Genomic DNA, 25,466 nt, shown 5'->3' with positions numbered 1-25,466 from the left:
GGCGATGGAAGATGTTCCAGTTGAGACAATGGACGGAGAACTTCTCCAACTTTTTCTCTAAAACTTTTCCGAAACATGGTGACGTTAGCATCATATATGGCTGACTGCCCACATGTATACAGGACATAAACCTCAATGCAGCATGAGGAACAGACACACATGCTGCATATTTAAAACTAAAACTGTTTGGATTCATTAAAGACAGCAAGACATTTTACTTTTCTGCACACCAGATACGTTAAACTGAAATGCTTTCTTTTGTTCAGTGAGGCAGCAGTGAGATGTTAAAAGCCATGTAGGTCCCCAATCAGGTGGGTGACAGGGGAAGCTAATGGCACCAACCAACCCAGGATTTTGTGCCGTAAGATGGTCCCGTTGTTGGTTTGTTACTGAATGACTGAAGGGTTATCATCCCATCAGTATGAGCAAGTAGGGGCCTCCTCTACCTTCTAGCAGGTTCAGCAGGTTGTTATCAGCTCATTCACTGGACTGCTTTATTTATTATATTATATATTTATTTTATTTATGTGTTTTGTTTGTGGTGACCTCTAGTGACCGTAGTAGTTACGAATGATTGAAGGCAGAAGTAACTGTATAGAGTGTAAAAACAAAGGAGGAAGGAAGGGAACGGAGTTAAAAGCCCAAAAAGTCGCTCTAAGGTTAGGTATCCCATGTGAAACCAAAAGCAAACAATACTATTTGAAGCAACGTCACTTCAGTTTGTCACCTTTTATGTAACCACGTAACTATATCACTTAGTTATTAATGTTGTCCTCAAAACTTCTCCACTGCATTTATTTTACTTTTAAAGAAAGCCCCCAGAAACATTCTCCCTAAAATGTCTTTAAATGTCTAAATATGAAATTATGTGTCTGAGCACATGGGCGAATATCAGGGAGGATCAAAGTAACATATTTGATAAATCAGAGTATTGTTTCAATGGAGGGAAACAAAAGGCCCATTGACGGTAACTCACGCAGCCGGTGTGGCCAGCTGCAGCCAGGCAGGTCAAGGTGACTGAGGTCGCAATGAGAAGAAAGATATTTAAGAGAGACGAAGAACACCTGCTGAAAATATCTGACTTCACTCTTTTAAAGAAAAGACATGGGTGACATTGTGATAACGTCAATAGTTAATTCAGTGTATTGAGGTGACAGATATTTGAGGGATACAGCATGAAACAAAGTTAAGCCAGAAAAATGTTTATTTATTTCTATTCACTCATAGAAAGTAACTCAAAATGTACTTAAGTAACATTGAGTGAATGCACTCAGCTACTTTCCGCCACTGGCAATGTATAGTAGTAGTATATTTTCATTATCTATTAATCTGCTGTTTATTTTCTACCTTAATTGGTTATTTCGGTTTGTCAACAAAATGTCAGAAAAAAATTAAAAAATGTCCATCCCAGATACTCAGAGTTCAAGGTGATGTCTTCAATTATCTTATTGTATCAATCCAAAACCTGAAGAAATTCAGTTTAATATGATTTAAAACACAGGAATTCTCCATATTTTAAGAGCCTAAAAAACAGCATTTTCTACAATTTTTGCATGAATACTCACTTAAAGTAATTATCAGAATAGTTGGTGGTTATTTTTCGGTCGAATGCTGGATCATTGCAGCTGTAGGAAATGCCATCAACATCTGATAGTTTGTAGTTCATAAATGTCACTTTTCAAGACTGAATGACAAAATATTAACAGTACATTACCTATTTAAATAAACATTCAAAGCATTGAAATTGGAAAATGCATTAAATCATATGGCAATACTTGCTATGATAATTGAAATTTGCTACAACACACAGAAAATATGCTTCATTAGATATACTACACAAATGAATTAATAAATGTTTGTTACTATATATAAGATCTTTCATGGAAATTATATTTCTGTTGCATTAGGGATATTTGTTGTGCTGTTTTCATTGTGTTAAACTGGTGATGTGGAAGAATATTCAGCACACACACTGCAAAAAAGCCAACTTGTATTTTTTGGCCTAAAACAGTGATTTAATTTGGTAAAACTTGGAAATATAAATTACTGACATTTAGGGCAATACTGTAAGTTAGCACAACAAAGGAAGCCAGTTGTCTGCTCAAAAACAAGTTTGTGAGTTGTTGTTACTTATATCTTTAAGTTGGGGTTCAAAACAAGGGACAATAGTTCTGCTCACTCTTATTTCTTTGTTGTGAAATTTGGTCATTAGCGAAAGCTAGCGGCTAACTGATGCTAACGGCTAACTGATGCTAACGGCTAACTGATGCTAACGGCGCTGCTTGTTACAGCTACAAGAGTAGCCATTAGCGTATTAATGCTAACTCAAAATTGTGGTCACAACATTAGCTGACATTTCATAGCGGCGTTACAACCGTGCCAGAGAAATTCAGAGTTGAGCAAACTCAAAAACAAAACTTAAATTATTTAGTTTAATTGTCCAACTTAAAATTTTATCGAAGTTTGTTGCCTTGAAATTTTGAGTTCACCTAACTCAGAGCTGCCAAGTGTCACGCTTTGAGTGTGACAGTCACGCAATTTAACCCATTCTCACACCACACGCCACACTTGACATTTCTCACGCTTATATTTCCCCATTCAATACTCTGTATTTATTTTTTTCACGATAATAAACTTTCGTCCTCGCGGCTTGCCGTATCTCGAGTGACTCTGATTGACTGACCGAGATAACCAATCCCAGACCAATCCATCAGTCCTTTGTGCCTAAATCTAACCAACCGCGGAAGGCACCACGCAATATAAACCAATCAGAAGCAACGAAAGGCGGGTCTTGGCGTCTCTAACTTTCTTTCACACACAACAGCGCCGACATTTAAAACCCACTCGACGTTGCTTGAAGACAGATGGTAGTTAACTACTCAATTTTGTTGACAGTTGATTCACTGTTTCTCCTTGAGTTTCCTAGTTAATATGTACTGTTTTAAGGCTGCTATAAGTCTATCACTGTCCTGTATTTGTTGCAGAGCTGTGTAACATTTATTTGCCTCTTCTCTTGACCAGTTCACACTTGAAAAAGAGACTCTAACGTTAGTCTCAATGTGTGTGTGTGTGTGTGTGTGTGTGTGTGTGTGTGTGTGTATGTCAGAGTTACAGACTTGTGAATATCAATTTAGACCCCCCTAAAGCAGTGTTTCTCAAAATTCTAAATTTCAAGGTCTATCCTTAACTCTGACAGTGTACAAATGGAACCAAATTAGCTTTATTGGCATGAATGGTATCAACCTTTGTTGCCAAAAGCAGAACATACATACAGACATGCAATTCAATTACAATACAATTAATACGATACATTAAATATTAATACAAACATATTAAATATTTTACATTAAATAAATTTCATATTAAATCTCTCTCCTTCGCGCTCTCTCTCTCTTTTGGCAAACATGGCGGAAGGCGGAGCAGACACGCCCATAGACAAATAGACGCAGCATCAGCTGCTGTGACGCGAGAAATTCGGCCGCCGTCTTGGAGTGGTGATCCGCTCCACTCAGTGTAATTAGTTTGACAGGAGCATATAACTGTCAGCGCATTTAATTAATCTTACCTCACTGAATACTACTGATTTTCACGCGTTTTTTGTCATACGTGTAGCTATGATAAACGACACATGTTTTGGCATGTTTTATTATTCATAGTTGGCTTAACAGTAATTGAATATTCTTATATGCTATAAGTGACCAGACGTCCGAGATAAAAAAAAAAGACACAAAATAACTAAAAAAAATCACACAAAATGACAGAAAAAAAACTAAATTACTTTAAAAAAAAGAAAGAAAATGACAGAAAAAAAGACACAAAATTACTAAAAAAAGACACAAAATGACAGAAAAAACCTGAATTACTTTTAAAAAGACACAAAATTACCTAAAAAAGACACAAAAAAGACACAAAATAACTAAAAAGGACACAAAATGACAAAAAACTAAATTACTTAAAAAAGACACAAAATGACAGAAAAAAGACACAAAATAACTAAAAAGGACACAAAATGACCAAAAAAAGACACAAAATAACTAAAAAAGACACAAAATGACCAAAAAAAGTGCCAAGGGAAAGAGAGAAAGATGGCCTATATTTTGCATTTTGTTGTCCAAGTAGCTGTTACTTTGTTCAGTGACAATAAAGTTCAATCTAATCAATTCTAATGACTGTCGATTGAGGGTGTGTGGTGGCAGCGGGGCTCAATGGGTGCTCAGCAGCCCTGACCCTCGACTCGCCCCTGGCCGCTGGCATGTAGGTGAGGACATCAGTCTTAAGGAATAAATCAACGTTAAAAGGCCAAAGTCATCATGGTGCTAGAGTCTCACTCTTGTCATTTTCTGAAACTTGGCAGCCCTGCCTAACTTTTCTTTTTTTGCAGTGCAGAGAGAAGAAGACAGTTTTACATCTTGCTCGCCTTGCTGCTGTAGAGCTTTTAACTGATCTCATTCACTCACAGCACATGAGCTGCTGTGGCTCTCACTTAGCATGCTACAGTCCATATAACTAAATTTTTACAAGATCAAATGAATCACGGCAGCAGAAAAAAAAATCCTGTTATGTTCCGAAATATACACTACATGCAGTTACCTGGTTTTGAGTCATTAGTCTTTTAAACCCCCACATTCAGCCACTGTGTGTCATTTCTGCACTGAATGAGTTACCTCAGCAGTTAAAGATGAACCACGTTTGGCTTCTGGTTGTTTGGCTGCATTCACCTCATTGCTGGCTCTGGTCTCTGCATCAGATCAAAAACAGAAGACAAAAGCAACAAATCAATTCCTCCTGAGTCAGACTTTGACTTTAATTTGAGCAGTTAGAGTATCATTACCTGATTTTTCACCATATTTTGTGTTTTTTTGGTTAACTAAAAGTTGTCAGTGCACCTGTGCAGGCAGTGATCAGAAACCTGGATAAGGTGTTTTACTTCTGTTTTTGTGGTTTCCAGTGGTTTAAGAACTCACATCTTTCACTGAAGTAAAAGTACAGTAGTGGAAGAGGTATACAGACATCTTACTTCAGTACCACACTGTGAAAATACTACACTACAAGTAAAAGTCCTGCATTCAACACTTTAAGTTAAAGCACAAAAATATCAGCATCAAAATGAACTTAAAGTATCGAAAGAAAAAGTACTCATTATGCAGAATGGATTTTATTTTTACTATTATTAGCGATGCATTTATGTAAGCGTCATTTTTACTGTTATCAAGGTAGGGCGGATTTTAACTATACTTAGTATATTGTTATTTGGTTTTAAAAAGGAATAATCACTTTAAATTGATCATGTTTTTTATGTTAAATCTCAACCTGAAAAGTAACATAAGCTGGCAGCTAAATTAAAGTTCTGCTTTAAAGCCGATCTGTAAACTGTCCATGCCTGTTTTTAACTACTTATACCCTCTACAAAAAAGGGATCATCCCTACTACCTTATTAGGTAAGCAGTGACAAGTGGCTGTTGTTCAGAGCAGAAACAGACCAGAACGTCTCCAAGAACATTTTAAGTGTGGTGAAAACAACAAGCGAGAACAGAACAGAACAGACCACTGAAACAGTTTCAATAAATAACCACTGACAATCATAACAAACCGCCTCGATGGTGTTTGATTGAGAGTAATTATTGGATGCGGGAGAACAACTTGTGCCATCAAAACATTATTTCTTTTAGAAAGTACAAATGTTGTTTGTAGTTTGTAAAATTAAAGAGATTTTCAAATTATACAATGTTATTTTAAGGCCGTGGTGTGTTTAGTACCAAATATCTGTCCATGCCAATATACTGTACTGCACCACAAACCTGCTATTATGTGCCAGCAGCAACAATAACTTCATTTACCTCTCCATAATAGGTCGTATCAGCAGCACAGCTTGTAATTAATGTTTACGGCAGCTCGGCTCCATTTATGGTGAACTGTCCTGATCTGGTGGTGAGCAGCGAGTCTGTAATCTCAAGGATATGCAGGCTGCTCATAAAATTACTGTCATGGGTGAGAGGATTATTTAATTCCTGATTCCCAGTAAGGTCAGGATTTCACACACCAGTGAGTGGCCTCAGCTTTAAATAGGAGCTTGATGGTAAACGGTACGGTCAGTAACCGAGGTGATGTTGGATCAGGACACTCGCTGCTCTGGCTGCAGGTGTTGCTTTTCAGGATACCAAGGTCACATTTTCTGATGCTTTTTTGGGGGTTTTGGGGGTGTCTTTAGGTTGATTTATAGCTCATAAATAAAAAGTAAACTTGACGTAACAAGTGTGTTATTATGGCTGTTTTCCATTAAAGCTTAGTGCAGCTTGACGTTCAGAATACTGGAATTGTTATTGTTTTAATTAATGGATGATAAAGATTGACACTGTTTCTCATCTGCAGGATTTCCCAGGGAACAACTGACTTATTAAGTTAGTGCATTTTTAGCTAAAAACTCACACTAATATGCCATTTTAAGATTGATTGGGAGTCCTCTTCATTACTTTAACTCTAAATCTGTGGATTTAGGAGCTGGTTTTGGCATTAAAACACCTTGTGAAAAACCAAAAACGTAAGAGTATTCTTATTGTTTTATACTCATTATCCTATGTCTCTGCCCAGTTATAATTTTTATCTTTTGCACGTTTTCCACTGCAAATGGCAATAAACTGAACTTGAATTCAGACTGATACGCCCATTACTTTTAAGAGTTAAACATCCAAATAAGCAAGTTTGGAGTAACTGAGGCAATGCAAAGTTTTGACAAGGTAAAAAGAAAAAGGTAAATACATTAATTTATGTTACTTGTTCATGTTTTCACTTTATTCTGGCACTTCGCTTCATTTAATAGAAATATTATCAGTTGTTCTTCACTTCATTTATCTGACGTTTCCATTTAATATAATAACACCCACTATTATAGTTTAATCTTCTGATGCAATAGTTAGATGGTTCAGACTCAAGAATACTTGGGCCATTTACAACACTGCAGAATAATACCTTTACATTTGATACTTAGGCACATATTCTACTTATCTATGTGTTGAAAACATTACTGCTTCTTAAGGAAATTGAGCAATGAGCCACAATACTTCGATTTAAAGTTGAAAACCTTACAGCCGATAAACTGTAAGTATTAAGTCTGGCCGGAGACCATTGTTGCAAAGTTACTTTTGCTCATTTATTTTATCGATTTGTTTATGAAAGCAAAATATAAAACAAGGACTTGTTTGCTACACCCATATAGGCAGTTTATTTCTAATTCGCAGCAATAATATCTTATTTTTGATTTTATGACTTGTCTGTTTCATTTGCTGCTCGTAAAGCACTTCGTAACTCAGATTTTGAAAAGGTGCATTATAAATAAAGATAATTATTATTATTAATAATATTTAAATGTGTAAAATGATGGGACCAATAAAGACAATATGCAAAAAGTTGACCGATGGATAGACATCAGGAAAGAAACTAACAGATCTAGTCCAATATTAAACAGACTTTATAAGAGCAGTGCTGTATCAGTACAACACAAGTACAAAGTAAATAAACACATTAGGCAACAGTATTAGTTTACAAGCAGGGCCAGCTCTTGGCTGGCTGTAGCTCAACATGCCTGTAAATCATGTGTCTCCTGCGCTCTAAACCATCGTGGACCTGCTGTCAGCGATACGTGGCTAAAACTCTCAAGATCAGTTACGGGTTTGAGATCAAAGGCTTCCAAATGGCAGCAAGTCTCATGTCATGTTTAGCCTCGAATGCTAACTGGTGTTTGTCCCCTGTGGGACTGCGGGAGAGATGGGAGGATGATTGCATTGTAGGGACACTCCCCCATGTTCCTGTCTGCTTCAGCCCCTCACCCCCCCCCCCTCTCTTTTCGCTCTTCCTTCCTCCTCTATCTCCTCCTCCTAACATACCGCCTGCCTCTTGTTTGGATAAGTTAATGCTGAGATGTCAGCCTCGATTCTGATGTATACCACCTGCCTTGGCCTCGGTATGACCTCGGACTCCAGCTCCCACTGCAGAGACATTCCAGTGCTTTTCTGGGGCTGTGTTTACACTGCAACAGATTGCCCTGCTCTCCCTATCTGCTTCATCACGGTGGACAGTGGCGGCCCTTTAGTCCAAAGTCATCCCAGTACAGCTTGTGTTGTTCTGAAGGAGCAGAAAAAAATGTGAGCTGAAAGGAAGTGTTGTGTTCGGGAGAGTCCATATCAAAGTTTTGGACATTAAATTCTTACACTAACCTGATTCTCAGTGGACTGGACATCTCTTTTTGGCTCGGCCTCTGGAGGGGAGGCCTGCGAGCGGCTCCAGTCATTCAGATGCCAAGAACCTCCCACTCAACACTGTGAGAAGCTCATGTGAACACCATGACCTCACTGCGTCTGCCCTTTAAATGAATTAGCGCTGTTGATTTACAGTTTTAACTCTATGTAAGATCCTAACCGAAAGATTGACATCAAATGAAAAGGTTTTTTTATTTTATTTCAGGAGGCTCACTGCCAAGTCTTTATCTTGGATGCGAGTCAATTATATGTTATCGTTAATGGGGCAATGTCACATGCAGAGTCTGTTAATAGAAACTTGACAAGGAAAAGCTTTTTTGTTTTTTTTTAAATGTTGGCCTATGTTTTCTTTTACTGTTTTTTAGTTTATATAATAGCAGACAAGTAGTATATGTTATTCTGACACCAGCAGTTGGTTACAGTGCCTACTGGCAGTTTGCTGCTTTGGAGATGTACACATGTTGAAGAGGAGGAGGGGGAGGAGGATGAGGATGAGGATGAGGAGCAGCAGCATTGGCATTGGGTGAGGCCGCTGTATTGAATCTATTGAAGAACTGGTTGAGTTCATCAGCTCTTTCTACATCACCCATCACTGGCTGTCTTTTCTTGTTGTTGTAGCCAGAGATGGTGTTGATTAATCTCCACATTTCACGGATGTTGTTGTTCTGTAGATTTCTCTCCAGTTTCTTCTTGTATTTCACCTTTGCCATCTTTAATCTCTTCTTCGATTTAAATTGTACTTGTTTGAGCCGTGCTTTGTCACCATCTGTAAAAGCTGCCTTCTTCTCATTGAGGATTGCCTTTAAATCACTAGTAATCCAAGGTTTGTTATTGTGGAAACAGCGTACAGTTCTAGTGGGTATGACCATGTCTCTACAGAAGTTGATGTAATCAGTAAAGATGTTGTTGATGTTTGGCTTTTAGCAAAGTTTTCAACTAGTTTTGCTCATATGAAATAGTACGTATATTAAAGTAAAGGTAACTGTAGTTGCACTAAATCACAAAAAATACAATATTTACATAATGTTTCTTAAGGAAGTTAACAGAAATAGTGCAGCAAGTCTGTTTAAACAAAAGTTAATCAACTAAAACATGTTGTTATGGCAACAGGGGACATAAAAATGGCTGCAACGCTGACCATTCTGTAAAGCTGATTTGAATCCTTATTTTAATTTTATGGTCAGTTTACTGTTTACTAAGATAACGCCAGAAACACTAGCTGTTTGAGGCTAATATCTTGCTAATACAACATTCTGTACTGTTGAATTACCTGTTTTGTACTAGTCTTGTACTTGTGGACTATAATATACAGACAATATGATATACTGTGTTACAATTCCTAGAGGGACTGTTGATCAGTAATACTTTGATTCTAGCATGATCATTTTACAGCTAGCTAGTCTAGCCTAACCAGCTAGTTACTGTACAAATTAATCCGTTATACAGTAATAGTTCATTTAATTTTTCAAGTGAAGTTGGTTTGCACACATACAGAGGGCAGAATATATCCAGGTAAAGAACCATTATTTTCAAATTAGACCTGCCTTACCATTTTAATACTTGTGCTAATGTTGGCATAATTGCTATCCAGGTGCGCAGTGCAATAAACATATTAAAAATAACAGGGAATATTTCTACTTATGGGTGATTATCATTTTAAATAAACTGTTTGAAGGCATACCAATATAAATATTGGTAACAAAATGTGAAGTGTGTGTAGTTGTATTCAGGGAAGAGTGCCTTCTTGCACGGCAGAAAAACATGGAGGACAAAGCATTATTTTTTGGGAATGCGTGGGCTTTAACAAACGGAGTTGATATTCTACAGTTACATGCAAATTACACAATGGGTTTTCTAATTTAACACAAAAAATGATTACATTTCAATGGAAAGGGGTTCACTATTTCTACACCACAATTTTCTTCATTATGATGTGGGAAAAAGGTTTAAATTATCATTGCTATGGAGATTAAATATAAAGAAAAAACAGAAGAGTCAGCTGAATAAATAAAAAAAAAATCTGAGTTTTTCAATTATCTGTGGGGGTTTTGCTGAGGGGGATTTGTATTTATTATTTATAAAAACCTGGCTACTGCCCTGCCTTCAAATATTGACATATCAGCATCCTCTGTTGCATCTTTGTTTGGGTAAAATGACTGCTAGAGCATGTACAGTACATTTCTCAAGATGATTCCTACAAATTGTAAAGATCCTAAAGTTAACCATGGACAGATGTTTTAATGGATTGTATTGGATTATTTGATCGATACAAAAACAGCTGGTTTTAATCCAGTCATGACCACCTACATCGTGTGTAACTGTCACAATCACCACCTGCTCTTTGAATCATAAAAACTCCTCAAAATGTAATTTCCCTATCTCTGCTGACTGTTTGAATTCATAAAGTTGGAGTCAACTCATACACCATGACATAAGAAACATCATACCACTAATGTGGTCTATGTACAACTATATAGATATAGAAAATACAACATACATGACATTTGGTGTGCCTTTGTCTTGTCTAGCAGCAGTGTTCAGTATGCTATTTGTCATTGATTAGATGCACTGTAACTACTGGCCTCAATCCAAAATATAGTCTGTTTTGTTTGTTTAAGTCATGATGCTAGCTTTGCACTATCTGGAGATAAAATACAGTGATTATGTTATTCTACAAAACACATTTTCAAACACAGAACAGGATAAACTAAAATGAAATGCCACCAGTGAACACCATCGCCATCAAGTGGTAAAAGAAGTAAACAGAGCTGGGAGAGTGATGTGATGCTAAACGAGCCTGTCAACACAAACAGCTATCAGCAGCCAGACTCACTGAGGCTCAGTGTGATGGAGAACTGATCACCAGGTCACAGTACAAAAAGGTTTATCCCACATACTGTAAATTATCTCTCTTTTATTATCTGACAAATGCATCTGTTGCCACAGACATGTTGATGGATGTAGCTGCTGAATGAGTTTGTTTTTGTCGTTTGTTTCTGTTTGTTTGTTTGTTTAAATCTTAAATGGAAATTCAAAGACATAAAACCATGCACAGCACATTATCTGTAAAACTATGCTCAAGTTGTAGTACTGATTGTCCATCTGTTTTGGCATATTTCTGCTTTTGATAAGCTTTTTACTTCATAATAAATGGAATTCCTTGAACTTGCTTTGGTGTAAGTTACTTAGCGTCCAGTTTTATTAAAATAGATTAATAAAACTGGAGGCTGTGAGATTCATCAGTAATAAATATATTTTGATTGGAGTATCTAATTAGTTTTTAAAAATTAATTTTGTAAAATGACAAAAATGTAACAGCATCTCTTGTAGATTTACCAAATACATTAGGTACAGGTGCATCCACGGGACTGATGGCGCCATCATGTGGCTGTGGAGTAAACAAGCACATATATACACATTACACATTATATTCACAGCAAAAAGAAAGGTTTCCAACATGTTTTAAGACCAACATCGGTCCAAAACACCTATTACCCTTTGCGCAGAAAATGTTCAGTTCTTAAAAAGTGCTATAAAAAGATTATATATGATTTTTTTTTCACTTTCAATGGATTAAATCTTTTGACCAGCATCAATCCTGATCATAACTATAAAATTTTCATGTATTTCTTAAATAATTTTAACCCTTTAATGCCCTTTTAGGAATATCAACCCATTTGTTTTCAATGAAAAAAAACATGTAATATGAAACATATATACTAAGTGCAAACTGGATTTTTTGGGGGAGATTATTAGACCCCTGGACATGTCAATAATTGACAACACTGATTTTAAAATCTACTCTTAAACTATAAGAAATATGTCAAATTTGATTTAAAAAGGGGGTGACCCAAACAAGGAAATAAACAACATATCCGTCAGTTTACAAACTTTTAATGTAAAAGACAAAACAATACAGGATTTGGTGACAGGAGGGGAAAAAATAATTATGTTGCTCATTTGTCCTTCTCTTTCTGCTCCTTCTCCTTTTTGTCCTTCTCAGCCTTGGCCTCTTCAGCCTCGTGCTTTTTGATGAGCTCCTCGACTTCTTTCTGTTTCAGCACCTTGATTTTTGTTTTCCCGTCTTCCCGTGTCAGGGTGGCAATTTCCACTGAAACAAACAATGAGATACAGTATTGCGTTATAGCAGTTGCATTAAAAAATAATGAACAAATAAATATTTTATCAGAATTCAGCACTTAGTGGGTGTTATTCTCACAGCAACACATTACTATTTCACCAGAGTGAGTAAATCTCATGAGCTGCTTCAGTTCAGGAGTGTTGAGCCTTACCTTTCTCTGCTGAGAGCTTGCTCACATCCATAGTTTTGTTGAGGACTTTGACAGCCAAAGCCAGAGCAGAGGAAAGACTCATCTCACCCTCTTTGAAGTCCTGCTTCAGCATGGACACTGCAGCCTGAGGCCAAAGAGTCAACACATCAAACACCAAACTGGACAACAGTATAGCAAAAATCCACCAAGATATGACATTTCACATGATTGTTATTGCTTTTGAACTCTAAATTGTGACTGAAAATTGCCCTGGCAACTGAGAATTTTATATTTCTACGGACTTTTGTTGTAACGATTTCCTTATTATGACTTTGATGCAATACTCTGCTTAAACATTTCAATATCGAAATGATACAATGGCAAAAACAGACCATGGAACTTAAAACTCTTTGGTTTTTATTAATTAAAATGGTATACCTCTGTACTTGAGTTTGTGGTTTCTTTGATAGTTGAATTTATATTTGCAGCCAGGTATTGCTCATTTAAAAGTGTTTAATAATACTGTTCTTTGTAAAAAGGCTTCTTCGCCTTTGTTGAAGGCAGAGAGCAGTGTAAAAATAGAAACCTCCCCAAAAAACAAAACAAAACAAAACACAAAATGACGATAAATTCAGCTGAAGTTATGTGAGAAGATTATGAGGGAAAGGTTGTTACAATTAGGAAGACAACACCTAGATAGCCTTTGCATCTTATTAAAACAGTCATTCTTAAAGGACCGGTATTAATAAAATAAAGTACAGTGCCTTATTTAAATGTATGCAGGCATACTGTGCAAAAAACTACTACTACTACTACTGTGCAAAACTACTGCTAAAAAAACTAGAATACACATTTATCTGACCAAGAGTACTGGCTAAAGTTGGGCAACATCTTAAGAGAAAGTGTGACAACAAGGCCCTCTACTACCAGATCAACTTCCAAGACACAACATCAGACAAACTAAGATAATTCTTTAAAAAAATGAAAATAGTATGTATGCTATTCACATGGAGGTGTGCTATAATCACCTCTATGCGACACTGACACCATGTGTACAAGTAATTTCAGACTTACAGCACTGTTGTTGCCGATACAAGTTGCCTTCCAGCCTCCATAGTTGCCACTGGGGTCACTCTGGTACAACTGGAAACCGTAGTGTTTGTCCCAGCCCATGTAAAGCAGAGAGACACCAAACGGCCTCTTACCTGTCAAGACAAACCACACAGATGTTATAGAAAGCCAAAACTGTACACTGTAAATGTTAAGATGGGAAATATGTTGATCCCAAAGGAGATTACCTGCTGGAATCGTTCAGCAACATAAAGGAATACAAGCAATAAACTGGACCAAAAGGCTACTGTGCATCGTACCTCCAAACTGTGTGTATGCTTGTTTGATGTCACACAGGGCTGTCACCAGCTGCTCGCAGGGAATGGGCTCCTGGTACTGCAGTAAATACCTGTAGAGGAATTAAAACGGGACCACGGTTGGTGGTGAATCAGATAAAATGGGTAGAAACTGAATCACAAACATTTTAGAAGGTTATCACATATCTTAAAATTTAGATTAGCATTCAACAGGGAGGTAGTTGTACATGTTTTAAGCCCTGAGATGGATTCACAAATCTAAATTGTGTATTAATAGAACTGTATATTTAAGCTTTGCCTTTTCCAACTTTGATAAAGATCCCATTGTGTACTTCTACTAAATTAAATACTTTAAATGAATAAATGGCTGCATTCACTTTTCATCACCTTGAGCTTGTAAATATTTTACAGAAGATTTTTATGTATAATATGCTGAACACCCATAACTTAAAAAGGCATTTTAGGACAGACCTTTAAAATTTCAAAGGTTGCCATGTTTCCTGAAACTCACCTCTGTGCAATAAGCCGCAGCTCGTTTGTCAGTACATTAGCATCTGATGTGATCCCGGCAACACTGCAGGCCATGTCACTGAAAACAAAAAGAGCACAGCACAATGTTAGACCAATAAAAGGATGAGTATGTTTTTTATAGAAAGAATTGGCCATGTCTTGGGCTTTGATGAGCCACTCAGTTCACTCACTCATTGAGCTTGTAGATCTTCTCAGAGAAGAAAACCTCATCAAGCAGTTTGTGGATGTTGCGTCTCTCTGCTGCCAACAGCACGCCATCATTGGCTAGGATCCCCAGACATGTTCCAGCGTGACCAATCGCTTCCATTGCATACTCCACCTGATACAGGCGTCCTGTGAAATACAGTCACAAACATTAGATTGATATCCTTTGCTATAAACAACTTAAAAACACAATGACCAATGGAAGAAGTGATGTTAAAGTAGTTGGAGAAAATAGTTGTAGCTCAGGTTTGACTCATGTTTTTGCCAGAGGTTTTAACTGAACGTCATGGCCTGCCTCCATGAATGGAGTTTTCTCTGCTGTCATTTAATAATTGACAAAAGAACCTTAACTCAAGGTCCCCTTACAAGTTTTCAAAGTACTGTTACTGAGGTCAAGAAAAAGCTTTCGCTTAAATTGGAAAAAGAAAGTTAAACCCAACAGTCTGAACTTGATCTCTAAAAGGTAAAACTTCACCCTTAAAAATCACAATTTGTTTATTTGTAACTTACACTGTGTTACCATGAATTCTTGAAGAAAACTTTGTTTTTCTTGCATGCCTGCCCTGTGAATATAGAATCCCTAAACATTTTCATTTTGTTTTAGAAGTACTGAGCAAACCACTGGATATATGAGAGTGCATGAAATGTATAAGTTTTTTCGGTTGTCAAATGTCACTAGTTACTTCGATTCATCAAGGATTTGTTCCATTTTCAGATTCTCTGTTCACCATGGACACATGCACAAGAAAACTAATGCAATTGTCTTTTTGAAAAGATAAAGTATTCCTTTAAGTTCACAGACCCTCTGATTGGAAAAGCAGTGCTCAACCCTCACAACATACAATTTCAGTCAAGATCTATAGCTTTGACAAAAAAGATACAAACATAATACATAAGTGTAAAATAATAGTGTACTTCGTGTCAAATGTATTTGGAAATTGCGTATACTTTTTCGATATAATGTAATGGTGCGGGCACAATGACAATGTACAATAAAGTGCTCAAAAAGACTTGCCTTCAGGGGAAAATATGGTTGTTCGGGAATCATATCTACGAGACTAGACAACAAAGAGAAGAAAAGTGTTAACTTAGCTGACGAAAAAAACAACTAGCATATTATGTACATGCATGAGAGAGATATTTGTGACGAGTTCAACAGCTACTTACCATTTTGTCTTGTCACGGAAACTGTCCTGCAGAATAAAACACAGGTGACAAGATGAACGAGCAGAAACCAGAAACAGTGAGAAGAATGTTGAGAAGTATATATTTGATATTTTATGTGCACACACGTTAGCTCACAACAACAGTCAAGAGTAGTTTGCAGTTGTATCTGTGACAGCTATGCTAGCTAGCGTTAGCTAACCGCTGGACAGAATGAATCTGCAATATCCGTTAGCATGCTAAGCGTTAGCATGCTAGCCACCGGGCTAACTCACTATAAAGAAAGTCTTCTCACTCGACACAGTCATCTACACTTCCCCTAGAGCCACTGTTGTTGAGAAATATAACAATACGGTAGTGAAAAGTAAGATATAAACATGTTACCTTCGGTTAAACGGCCTAAGTTTGTGTAGTTCCCCACAGACTGAGAGCTCCACCCCTTTCAGTTTGATGTTTCCTCGCTCACACCGGGAACCTGCGGAGGTGAAGTAGCCGCTCGGCAGCGCCTCCTTCCGGCCGGAGGACCCGTCACACGCCGCATTATCAGCAAGAGGTAGAAAATACTCTCTGTAAAGGACACCCTGAAGATGTTTTTCATTTATTTCTCAACTAAATTATGGGAAGATATTTGTAACCTGATTTCTTTTTCGATTGAACCTCATTTGTCCCTGTGCTTTGAACATATACTGTTTGGTTTCACTGACTTTCCTTTTGCAAAAGAAAAACAATAGTATATCATCAATCTCACGATACAGTTAGCCAAATGGCATATCCATGAATGTCGTTACGTTAATCAAAAACCTCTCTTTCTTGTCTTTGAAAATGAAACCAAACAATATATTAAGTCTATTAAAAAAATCTACCAACATGAATATTAAAACTTTGAATTTATGTACACTTTACAATGTTTTTGTATGAAAGCTTGCCTCTGTATTGTTGAAACCCCTGACGGCGTTTTGTTGGTGTATTGTCTTGTATTGCACCATGTTGCTTTACTAAAGTAAAAAAAAAAAGATAGAAAATAAATATAACTACTTTATCAAGGGCATTGATTCATAATTTGTTTGAAAAAGATGATTGATTAGAAGTAAGTTAGGAGAATAAAATGTAAATAAATGTTATTGCGAAAGGAACAATGGTACCTCAAAGCAATATAAGTATTTTAGAAGAAAAAAATGTTCCCACAGGGGTGAATGTATGAGTCAAATAAACATTAAAATAAACATATAAATAAAATTAATGATTGAATAAAATAAATAATTAAACAAATTTATTTAAATACATTTAATTTGACAAATTTCAAAGTAATGTATACTTCTCCATAAAAATTAATAAAAACATAGTTTGTTTTTATTTATAATAATAACAATAACAATATATTATTATTACATCACTGGATTTGTAAAGATGGGGCCTATTTTATAATTTAATTTAATGCAAATTTTCAATAAATTACAAAAATATTGAATAAGATAAATAACAAAATAAATTAAGAAAACTGTTACAACATAAGTTTTAAAAATTAAAAAATAATGTATCATCGGTTTCCTCTCTCTCTTTTTCTCCTCCTCCATATATACTATATATATACAATATTATATTATATTATATTATATTCAGCTGGTAAAGTTGGAGCCTAATACATTATTTTTTTTTTTTATTCTATTTATTTTTTTATTATAAACGGCTGTGTAGCTTAACTTATAATATATAAATTAATTATAAATTGTATTAATATTCTGCATAGTAATTAATGTTAATAAAATGTAGTTGAGTAAAATTTGCGACATCTTCACTCCAAAATGTACTGGACTAGAAGTATAAAGTAGTCAGTACAAGAAGCTGAATGTTGGTGGTTTAGTCCATAGATATATATAAGAAAGGTGTGTGTGTGTGTGTATATATATATAAATATATATATATATATATATATATATATATATATATGTTTTAGTCAGTCGTGGTGTTTCCCCTCCAGACCTGCTGGACGGCAGTGATGGAACTGAACGCATTGTGATTGCCAAAATAAAAATAAAAGAAGAAGAAGAAGCTGTGCTGCTGTGTGATTGGTTGAGTCGGTAGCATGCTGTTTGAATGGGAACAGGAAGTTAGCTGAGTAGCTAGGAGGTAGCCAAGTATTACGTCGTTATAAAACGTTTAAGCAACTGCACGACAAGACTCTGAATTACATATTTTAATCGGCTCATGGCATGATGTTTAAAGTCTGACTGGCACTGGGATAAAGGTGTAGTAAACATCTGTCCGCAGAGGTAAGTGCTCGCTAATCATATCAATGCTAACGCTACATAACTCAGGGTTAGCTCAGAAAGCTAAACCACACTAGCATGCCCTATAAATGAGGATTTATCAAACACACGCTGCTGCGATTCTTTGACTCACTTTTAAGGGGTTTAAAATGTGTTATCAGGTAACACACTTGTACTCAGGTAGCTCTGATTTGGCCCGAGAACACGGTGTCCTTTAACAGGTCTTCCCACTGCTGGGGTCAAGAACAAACTGGTGTAACCTGTTCCTGGTTTTCAGCTACTGGGGGACCAGAAATGCGAGATTTATAAAACCACGTTCACAACACTGACGTTCCTCAATGTTTTTGCCATAGCCGATTAGATATCGTAGTTAGCTTTAGCTTGTAGCATGTCCTTTGATCTCAGAGATAACTGGAGATCAATATTACAGCTCAAGGAGAAGAAGCACCAGTAACCTGACACTGCAAGGTTTAGATGGAAAGAAGCTACAAACAAGTGCTGTTATTACTTTGGTAATAACATTATTAAGGGGGTAGTAATTACAGAATAACCTGTTATTAGTAACACGTGGTTTTAATTAGCAAGATTTTCCATTTGAGTTCAATCTATATTCCCTCATATGACACTGTCAGGCTCTGCTGCAGCTGCGAGAGCAGCTAGACTGCTTGGTAGACAATAGGTTTGAGCGGTATGTTGAGGTAGAGATAGAAGAAAAATATATTTATCTTGTCAGAGCCTTTCCTATAGCCTTTTAATAAAAAAATAAAAATAAAAATGTACTACTCAGTAGGGGTGCAAACTATTATTTTTCATTGCAGATTAATCAATAGATAACTTTCTCGATTATTTAGTTGTTTGGTTTAGAAAAATGTTATCAGTGTCTCCCAAATCCCATATAACACCCTCAAAAGTCTTGTTTTGTCCAAAGATATTCAGTTTACTGTCATAGAGGAGTAATGAGACCAAAAAAAATATTCACATCCAAGAAGCTGGAATCAAGATCATTTTTTCAAATTGATTACCTTTATTATCAGTCATCAAAATAGTTGGCTAATAATTTAATAGTTGACAACTAATCAGTTAGTCTTTTCAGCTCTATGTCTCAGCTGCATCTCGTGTTGTCATGAGTTAAGTTTGCTTTCATTTCATTTAGATGTCAAGCTGCTATTTGTTTGTAGTTTGTATGTTAAATTACAATTTCCAGGGTCAACAGTGGACTTCCACTCTCAGTAAAATCTGGTTTACTGACCGTGCTGTTGTTGTTTATGCTGTCAGGCAGGAATCAGTCTGATGAGGGGGCACCTACAGCTGACAGGATGCAGCAGAAAAGGAACATCCAGATCATCGAGTGGGAGGACCTCGACAAAAGGAAGTTCTACTCCTTTGGGGTGTTCATGACGATGACCATCCGGGCCACCGTCTACCCGGCCACACTCATCCGCACTCGGCTGCAGGTGCAGAGGGGCAAATCCCTCTACAGCGGCACCTTTGATGCCTTCTTCAAGATCCTGCGGACGGAGGGAGTTCGAGGACTTTACCGCGGCTTCATGGTCAACACCTTCACGCTCATCTCAGGCCAGGCGTACATTACCACATATGAGCTGGTGAGGAAGTACGTCTCCCAGTATTCTGAGGACAATACGGTGAAGTCGCTGGTGGCGGGCGGCTCGGCCTCCCTGGTGGCTCAGAGCATCACCGTCCCCATAGATGTCGTCTCTCAGCAGCTGATGATGCAGGGTCAAGGGGAGCACCTGACACGATTTCGACTCAACGATAACACAGAGACGGGGAAGGCCAAAAAAGTGTTTGGCCAAACCAGGAACATTATGGCTCAGATTTTTGCTGCGGATGGTTTCCGCGGCTTCTACAGGGGATATGTGGCGTCTTTGCTCACTTACATCCCGAACAGCGCTGTGTGGTGGCCTTTCTATCACTTTTATGCTGGTAAGCAACTGAAACTTATGTCTGAACTATAAAGCACAAGAAAACCATGCACTATTTCTTTAAAGATCTTAACTTCTGCCATGTCTTGTCTTTGTCTATGTTTCCAATCCATTCATACATCACACCTTGCCATGTGGTTAATCCAGTATCTGTATGTGTAATGTTCTACAGAGCAACTCTCTAAGATGGCTCCCAGTGAGTGCCCTCATCTGGTTCTACAAGCCATGGCTGGACCTCTCGCCGCTGCTACTGCCTCCACTGTCACAAACCCTATGGACGTGGTCAGAGCCAGAGTGCAGGTAACCCTCATTCACTTTGCATCAGGGGTGGTCGGTAGCGTAGTGGGTTACGCAGGCGCCCCATGTGTAGAGGCTACAGTCCTCGCTGCAGCTGGCCCCGGTTCGAGTCCCGCATCGGACGGCCATTTACTGCGTGTCATTCCCCTCTCACTGCCCCCTGCTTCCTGTCTCTCTTCAGCTGTCCTGTCCATTAAAGGCATGAAAAAGCCCAAAAAAATACATTTAAAAAAAAAAAAAAAAAACTTTGCATCAGAGCATGTGAGAGAAGTGAGTGGAGAGAATTGCCGCTCCACAGTCAAGGAGCAGTCAAATTCAGCTTCCAATGTAGATCACATTTAGTTCAAGATTAGCCCAAGATGGTAATGATTGACATGGTCAAAAATACAAAATTTTTCCAAGCTCAGGATTTGGGATTAACTATTTTCACTTTTTTTCTGCAAACAACTAGAAGACTCAAACATATTTTTAGGCCTATTTGCGCAAAATTTATTTGTGACTTAAGACAGTTGTAATCTCCAATACTATATTGAGCTCTATATATAAATACAGGTGCATCTCAATACATTATAATATAATGGAAAAGTCAATTTCCAGTAGTTCAGGTCAAATATCCCCAAGCAAGTATTGAGTCATATAGATGGACATACTTTTCAGAGGCCAACATTTCCATATTAAACATACTTTTTAAAATTGGTCTTTTGTAATATTCAAATATTTTAAGACACTGAATTTTAGGTCTTCATTAAATGTAAGCCATAATCATTATAATTAGAAGAAATTAAATAAATTAATACATTAAATGTTTCATTCTGTGTGTAATGGATCTATATAATATGTTATTTCCACTTTTTTCTAACTTATTTAGATGCACCTGTAGGTACTCATTTAAATATTATGTAAAAACTAAAAACAGAATAAATCAAAATAATATATGTCCTCCAGTAATGAGCTCAGTTGTGATTCTAGTTTGTGGATCCAAATAGTAACACAACATGTACCTTATATGTGTTTTGTTTAGGTTGAAGGCCGCTCTTCAGTCATCGAGACGTTCCAGACGCTGATCAAAGAGGAGGGATGCTGGGGATTGACCAAAGGACTGTCGGCACGCATCATCTCATCCACGCCCACCGCCATCGTCATGGTGGTCGGCTACGAGACGCTTAAAAAACTGAGTTTGCGTCCTGAGATGGTGGACTCGAGACATTGGTAGAAGATACCTGGACGGACAATATCTGGACCACGTGCCATTTTAGCTCTAAATTAGACTTCCTGTGACCGCTGGATGAAGGAAAGGTTCGTTTTAAGTAACAGCCCAGGGAACAAAATGGAATCAGGCCATCATGTGTTCATACCAACATATTAGATTAAATACGTGGCCATCAACATGCTCTCCAGACACAGGTTCATAGTTTATATCGCTGCTTAACAGGGTTGAATCTCTTTAGTGCAATTGAGATTGATGAATAAAATGTTTTAACACTGGAAGATGCAGACAGAAGCTGCTCTCACTTAGCAGTCTGTCCCTAAAATGTTCAGGAACATTTCCTGCACAAAGGTCATGTGTGAATTGGAGCAGGGATCAATATTCTGGGAAATCTGTATTGCCAATTTCTCACCTCGAGATCGAGGAAGATTTCCAGGAAAATGCCAGTACAGCTGTGTTGTGAATGAAGGCAGAGACAAACACGTAAAGGGGTTCTTTTCGCGGAGCAAGTTAACCAGTTTACAAGACTCTGAATCTGTGAATCTTTACGCGTTTCTGACTCGAGTAGATCAAAAAGGAAACACATTTTGTCTTGCAAACTTAGTAAATATTAAATACAGATGCATCTCAATAAATTAGAATATCATAGAAAAGTTTACGTCAGTAATTAAATTCAGAAAGTGGAAATAACACATTACATAGATCCATTACACACAGAATGAAACATTTCATGTCTTAATAATTATAATTAATCACATTTTTTTTAAGAAGTATGTTTAATATGGAAATGTTGACCTCTGAAAAGTATGTGCACCTATATGACTCAATACTTGGTTGGGGCTATTTGACCTGAACTACTGGAAATGGACTTTCCCATCATATTCTAATTTATTGAGATGCACCTGTATATAACAAGAGCCTTGGGCCCCAAAAAAACAGCCATGTTCCTAAAAAATAATAAGACATCTTCCGTCATGTACACGCACATTCGGCCCTGCCCTACCTTTTTTCTTACGTTTTATGGCGTGTTGCAACTCTCCCTTGGCTCGTCTATTCCAGCTCAAGGAGTGTAGAAGGAGGAGAAGACACAGGGTCAAATGATGTGTTGAGGTACAACAGTAAAATCTTGCCAACACCGGTGGTGCACAATCATAGACCACCTTGTTTCCATCAGGCCGAGCTCACCCCATGAGCCCCCGGGTGGAAACCAGTCTTCTGCAACATCGCCACTCCAGTTAAACTGCAGTTAAAATGTGTTGTAAACCAAGAATATGTCGCCGTCTGACCCCGTGTCTTCTCCTCCTTTTACACTCCTTGTTCCAGCTTTGCCATGGCGTGTGTCAAAAGGCACAAGATGGAAATGTTCCTGAATGTTCTGCATCTGTGAGGAGAGAAAAGCCTGAAAGATTATCCCAGTAGTTTATTGGGAATTTTTGTGTAAGAGGCTCATTGATGCTACCCTAATGTGATTAATTTTAAACGCTCTGCAATCATGTTCAAGGCTCTTTGCAGTGGAGAGAAGTGGAATTGATTGCTGATATAACATCCAGATGGTTACTGTCCCAGAGCGAAGCAGCGTCTGGCCCACATTAAAGGAAACTGGTTTTGATCGGGGTTCAGAGAAAGGTCGTATAAACTTGTGATGACGCTTTGACGTCAGCAGTAAACAAATCTTTCCCGAGTGTTTGTTTCCTTTCGCTCACTCAACTGGCTTCTATGTGTAGTTCCTTTATGCCTTTTTTTTTCTTAAATTTTTGCCTTCATAGTGTGATCAAGACAAATAATCTGCTTTTTGTTTTGCTGATTGTGAGAAGAAGAAAAATAACAGTAGCGTTTAGGATGAGTGCATCATGGCAGCTTCTGTGTTGTATATTTAATTTACAGCTTTCTTATACACTACACGTGGTCAAAATAAATGACAAATTCCATGCAAAACAGTATATATCCTAGAGCCAGACTGATGTCGGACAGATTTTATAGGAGAAAAATTCACAGATGACTGACATGCTGACAATATTGTGAATTTTTAAGCTGGAATGAAACACCCTTTTTATATGGATTGTGCTCCGAAATGACTGTAAAAAAGGTGTTCAGAAGGTTTCACTTTAAACAATATCTGTAATAAATAATTGATAAAAGTATTCTACATGCAGTGTATTACATTGTAAACCAATCCTAGAAATGAGAAAATAAAGAATAAATAGAAATAAATGAAATACCTAAATAAATATCAATGCAAGTTCAGTGCTTAAATAAAGAATAAATAAAAATAAATAGCGAATACAATTTCTAAATCACCCCAATTTTTTTTGCACTATCTGTTGGGCTCTAATACATAAAGTACAATATTTTCATCAGCATTTCTGTAACTTACTATGATGCTGTTTTTTTCTCACAGTTGAGCAGATTGCAGCGATGAAGCTGGTTCATAAATTACTGATTATGTGTTCTGTGAATTAATAGAGCTGAACAGGAAATTCAAATTTTATTGAAATTAAGTGCAATATTTGTAAAAGGCAAAATACCAAATAAATTAAGTCTTGTGGTGCTGCAGGGATGTCCCAGCCTACAAATAATTTCCCCAAATCGTTCAGGCTTCGTAATCAACAGAATAACTGTATTCCAGAAAATGATTAGTTAGTTAAAACCTGTGAAAGACTGAAAAACTAATGCAGTTTCCCTCTTGTGACCATAACCATTTGAGTGCAATAACATAAATGTTTTATCCTTTTCAGCACAAAATGTGATTGTATATTTCTTGTAAACTGTGTGAATAACATGTCTTAAATGAATGCTTCATAACTAATTTATTTTATTCACAAATTTTGGAGGATTATGACCACAGAAGTGTCACAACTTTAAAATTTCACAATATGTTTGAGTTTGTTGCTTTTGTAACTTTTTCAGATGGCTTTTTAGGAAAGGTGAATATAAAATAAACTTAGGTTTAAAGGTGAGATACATATAATATTGAATCTTGTCACTGCGGGTATTTTCATCACAGAGAAATGAGAAGATTAAGGCTGCTTTAGTTTGATTGAAGGCACATTAAATCTGAGTTGGTTTAAATGAAGCCATTACATCCTATAATATTTTCTAAAGTTATATATAAATTTGCTCAGGCATCAGCAAGAGCAGTTAGACTCACTTCTTCAGGACAATCATCTTTTAAATGAATTATTTAATAAAGCCTAAAAACCTCATTGGAGAAGAGAACCAATACAAACTTCTGTACCGAGACTGATCGAAGTCTGGAATTTAAATTTTCTTTGTACAACTCTCAGTAACTCAAAGTGTGATCATGTTGTCGGAGATTTGTGATCCTGTTGTGGAAACATTTCACGTCACGTGTCGTCTCAGTGTTTCTTCATTCATCTGTTTGATTAATAAAACATCACAGCTGCTTCACAAAAAGTTAGTTTGTGTTTTTACTGTTTTACAAGAGGATATTTAATCACATACCGCAGGTTAACTGTAAAAAAAAAAAGTTAAAATTGTCTGATATGTTGTTTTTTTACCTTACACATAACATAATTTTTCTTTTTTTGAAGGAATGCTTGAATTGGTTTTAGTAAAAAAATGTAATAAAGAAATGTTCTCTCCTTTGACGACTAACCTGTTTGGGTCGGGATCGTTGGCATTTCTGGACAGCAATGTGTTAAATTGTTAATTATATTAATTGTTAATTATATAAATTGTTAATTATGAGCCTATTTACAGTATCTTCGGATAATGTTTCTGTCATACCAGATGCAAAGCAAATTTTTGTGTTGTGTTTCGTGTGCAAGTTTGACTGCCGAATGATGTGTTTAATTACACTATGGTGGACCAAATCTGTCGAACAAACATGCATACACAAAATTTACATTGACAAATACACACATCCCGATAACTTCAGCCAACTCAGCCTTTATCAGACTGCTGAATGCGTGCATATTAGTGTTTTTCCCTCCCATGAGCAAG

General features: G+C 36.9%; 2 protein-coding genes across 2 annotated transcripts; one reads left to right on the top strand and one right to left on the bottom strand.

The window, feature by feature from the left end:
* Window positions 1-12,130: 12,130 nt before the first annotated feature.
* Window positions 12,131-16,264, bottom strand: LOC131959034 (proteasome subunit alpha type-4). The gene is made up of 9 exons (XM_059324127.1): window positions 16,174-16,264; window positions 15,793-15,818; window positions 15,641-15,683; window positions 14,592-14,754; window positions 14,402-14,479; window positions 13,894-13,982; window positions 13,598-13,728; window positions 12,545-12,668; window positions 12,131-12,363 (listed from the first exon to the last, which is right to left on the bottom strand). The coding sequence occupies exons 2-9, from the start codon at window positions 15,793-15,795 to the stop codon at window positions 12,209-12,211; spliced, it is 786 nt and encodes a 261-aa protein (XP_059180110.1). The 5' UTR covers window positions 15,796-15,818; window positions 16,174-16,264; the 3' UTR covers window positions 12,131-12,208.
* Window positions 16,265-17,864: 1,600 nt separating this feature from the next.
* LOC131989757 (solute carrier family 25 member 44-like) lies at window positions 17,865-24,917 on the top strand. The gene is made up of 4 exons (XM_059355080.1): window positions 17,865-18,059; window positions 19,332-20,000; window positions 20,172-20,299; window positions 21,318-24,917. The coding sequence occupies exons 2-4, from the start codon at window positions 19,373-19,375 to the stop codon at window positions 21,507-21,509; spliced, it is 948 nt and encodes a 315-aa protein (XP_059211063.1). The 5' UTR covers window positions 17,865-18,059; window positions 19,332-19,372; the 3' UTR covers window positions 21,510-24,917.
* The last annotated feature ends 549 nt before the right edge of the window (window positions 24,918-25,466 follow it).

Source organism: Centropristis striata, chromosome 2, assembly GCF_030273125.1.
Source record: "Centropristis striata isolate RG_2023a ecotype Rhode Island chromosome 2, C.striata_1.0, whole genome shotgun sequence".
Taxonomy (NCBI): Eukaryota; Metazoa; Chordata; class Actinopteri; order Perciformes; family Serranidae; genus Centropristis; species Centropristis striata.
The sequence above is the reverse complement of the archived record's forward strand: the minus strand, read 5'-3'. Positions and strand labels throughout refer to the sequence as shown.

Excerpts from the sequence above, each read along its gene's own strand:
- LOC131989757 (XM_059355080.1), top strand. The coding sequence starts at position 19,373 with ATGCAGCAGAAAAGGAACATCCAGATCATCGAGTGGGAGGACCTCGAC. Across the intron at positions 20,001-20,171 it reads TTTCTATCACTTTTATGCTG|AGCAACTCTCTAAGATGGCT; the intron begins GTAAGCAACTGA and ends AATGTTCTACAG. Across the intron at positions 20,300-21,317 it reads TGGTCAGAGCCAGAGTGCAG|GTTGAAGGCCGCTCTTCAGT; the intron begins GTAACCCTCATT and ends TGTTTTGTTTAG.
- LOC131959034 (XM_059324127.1), bottom strand. Across the intron at positions 14,755-15,640 it reads AACCATATTTTCCCCTGAAG|GACGCCTGTATCAGGTGGAG; the intron begins GCAAGTCTTTTT and ends TGTATTTCACAG. Across the intron at positions 14,480-14,591 it reads AAGATCTACAAGCTCAATGA|TGACATGGCCTGCAGTGTTG; the intron begins GTGAGTGAACTG and ends TTTTGTTTTCAG.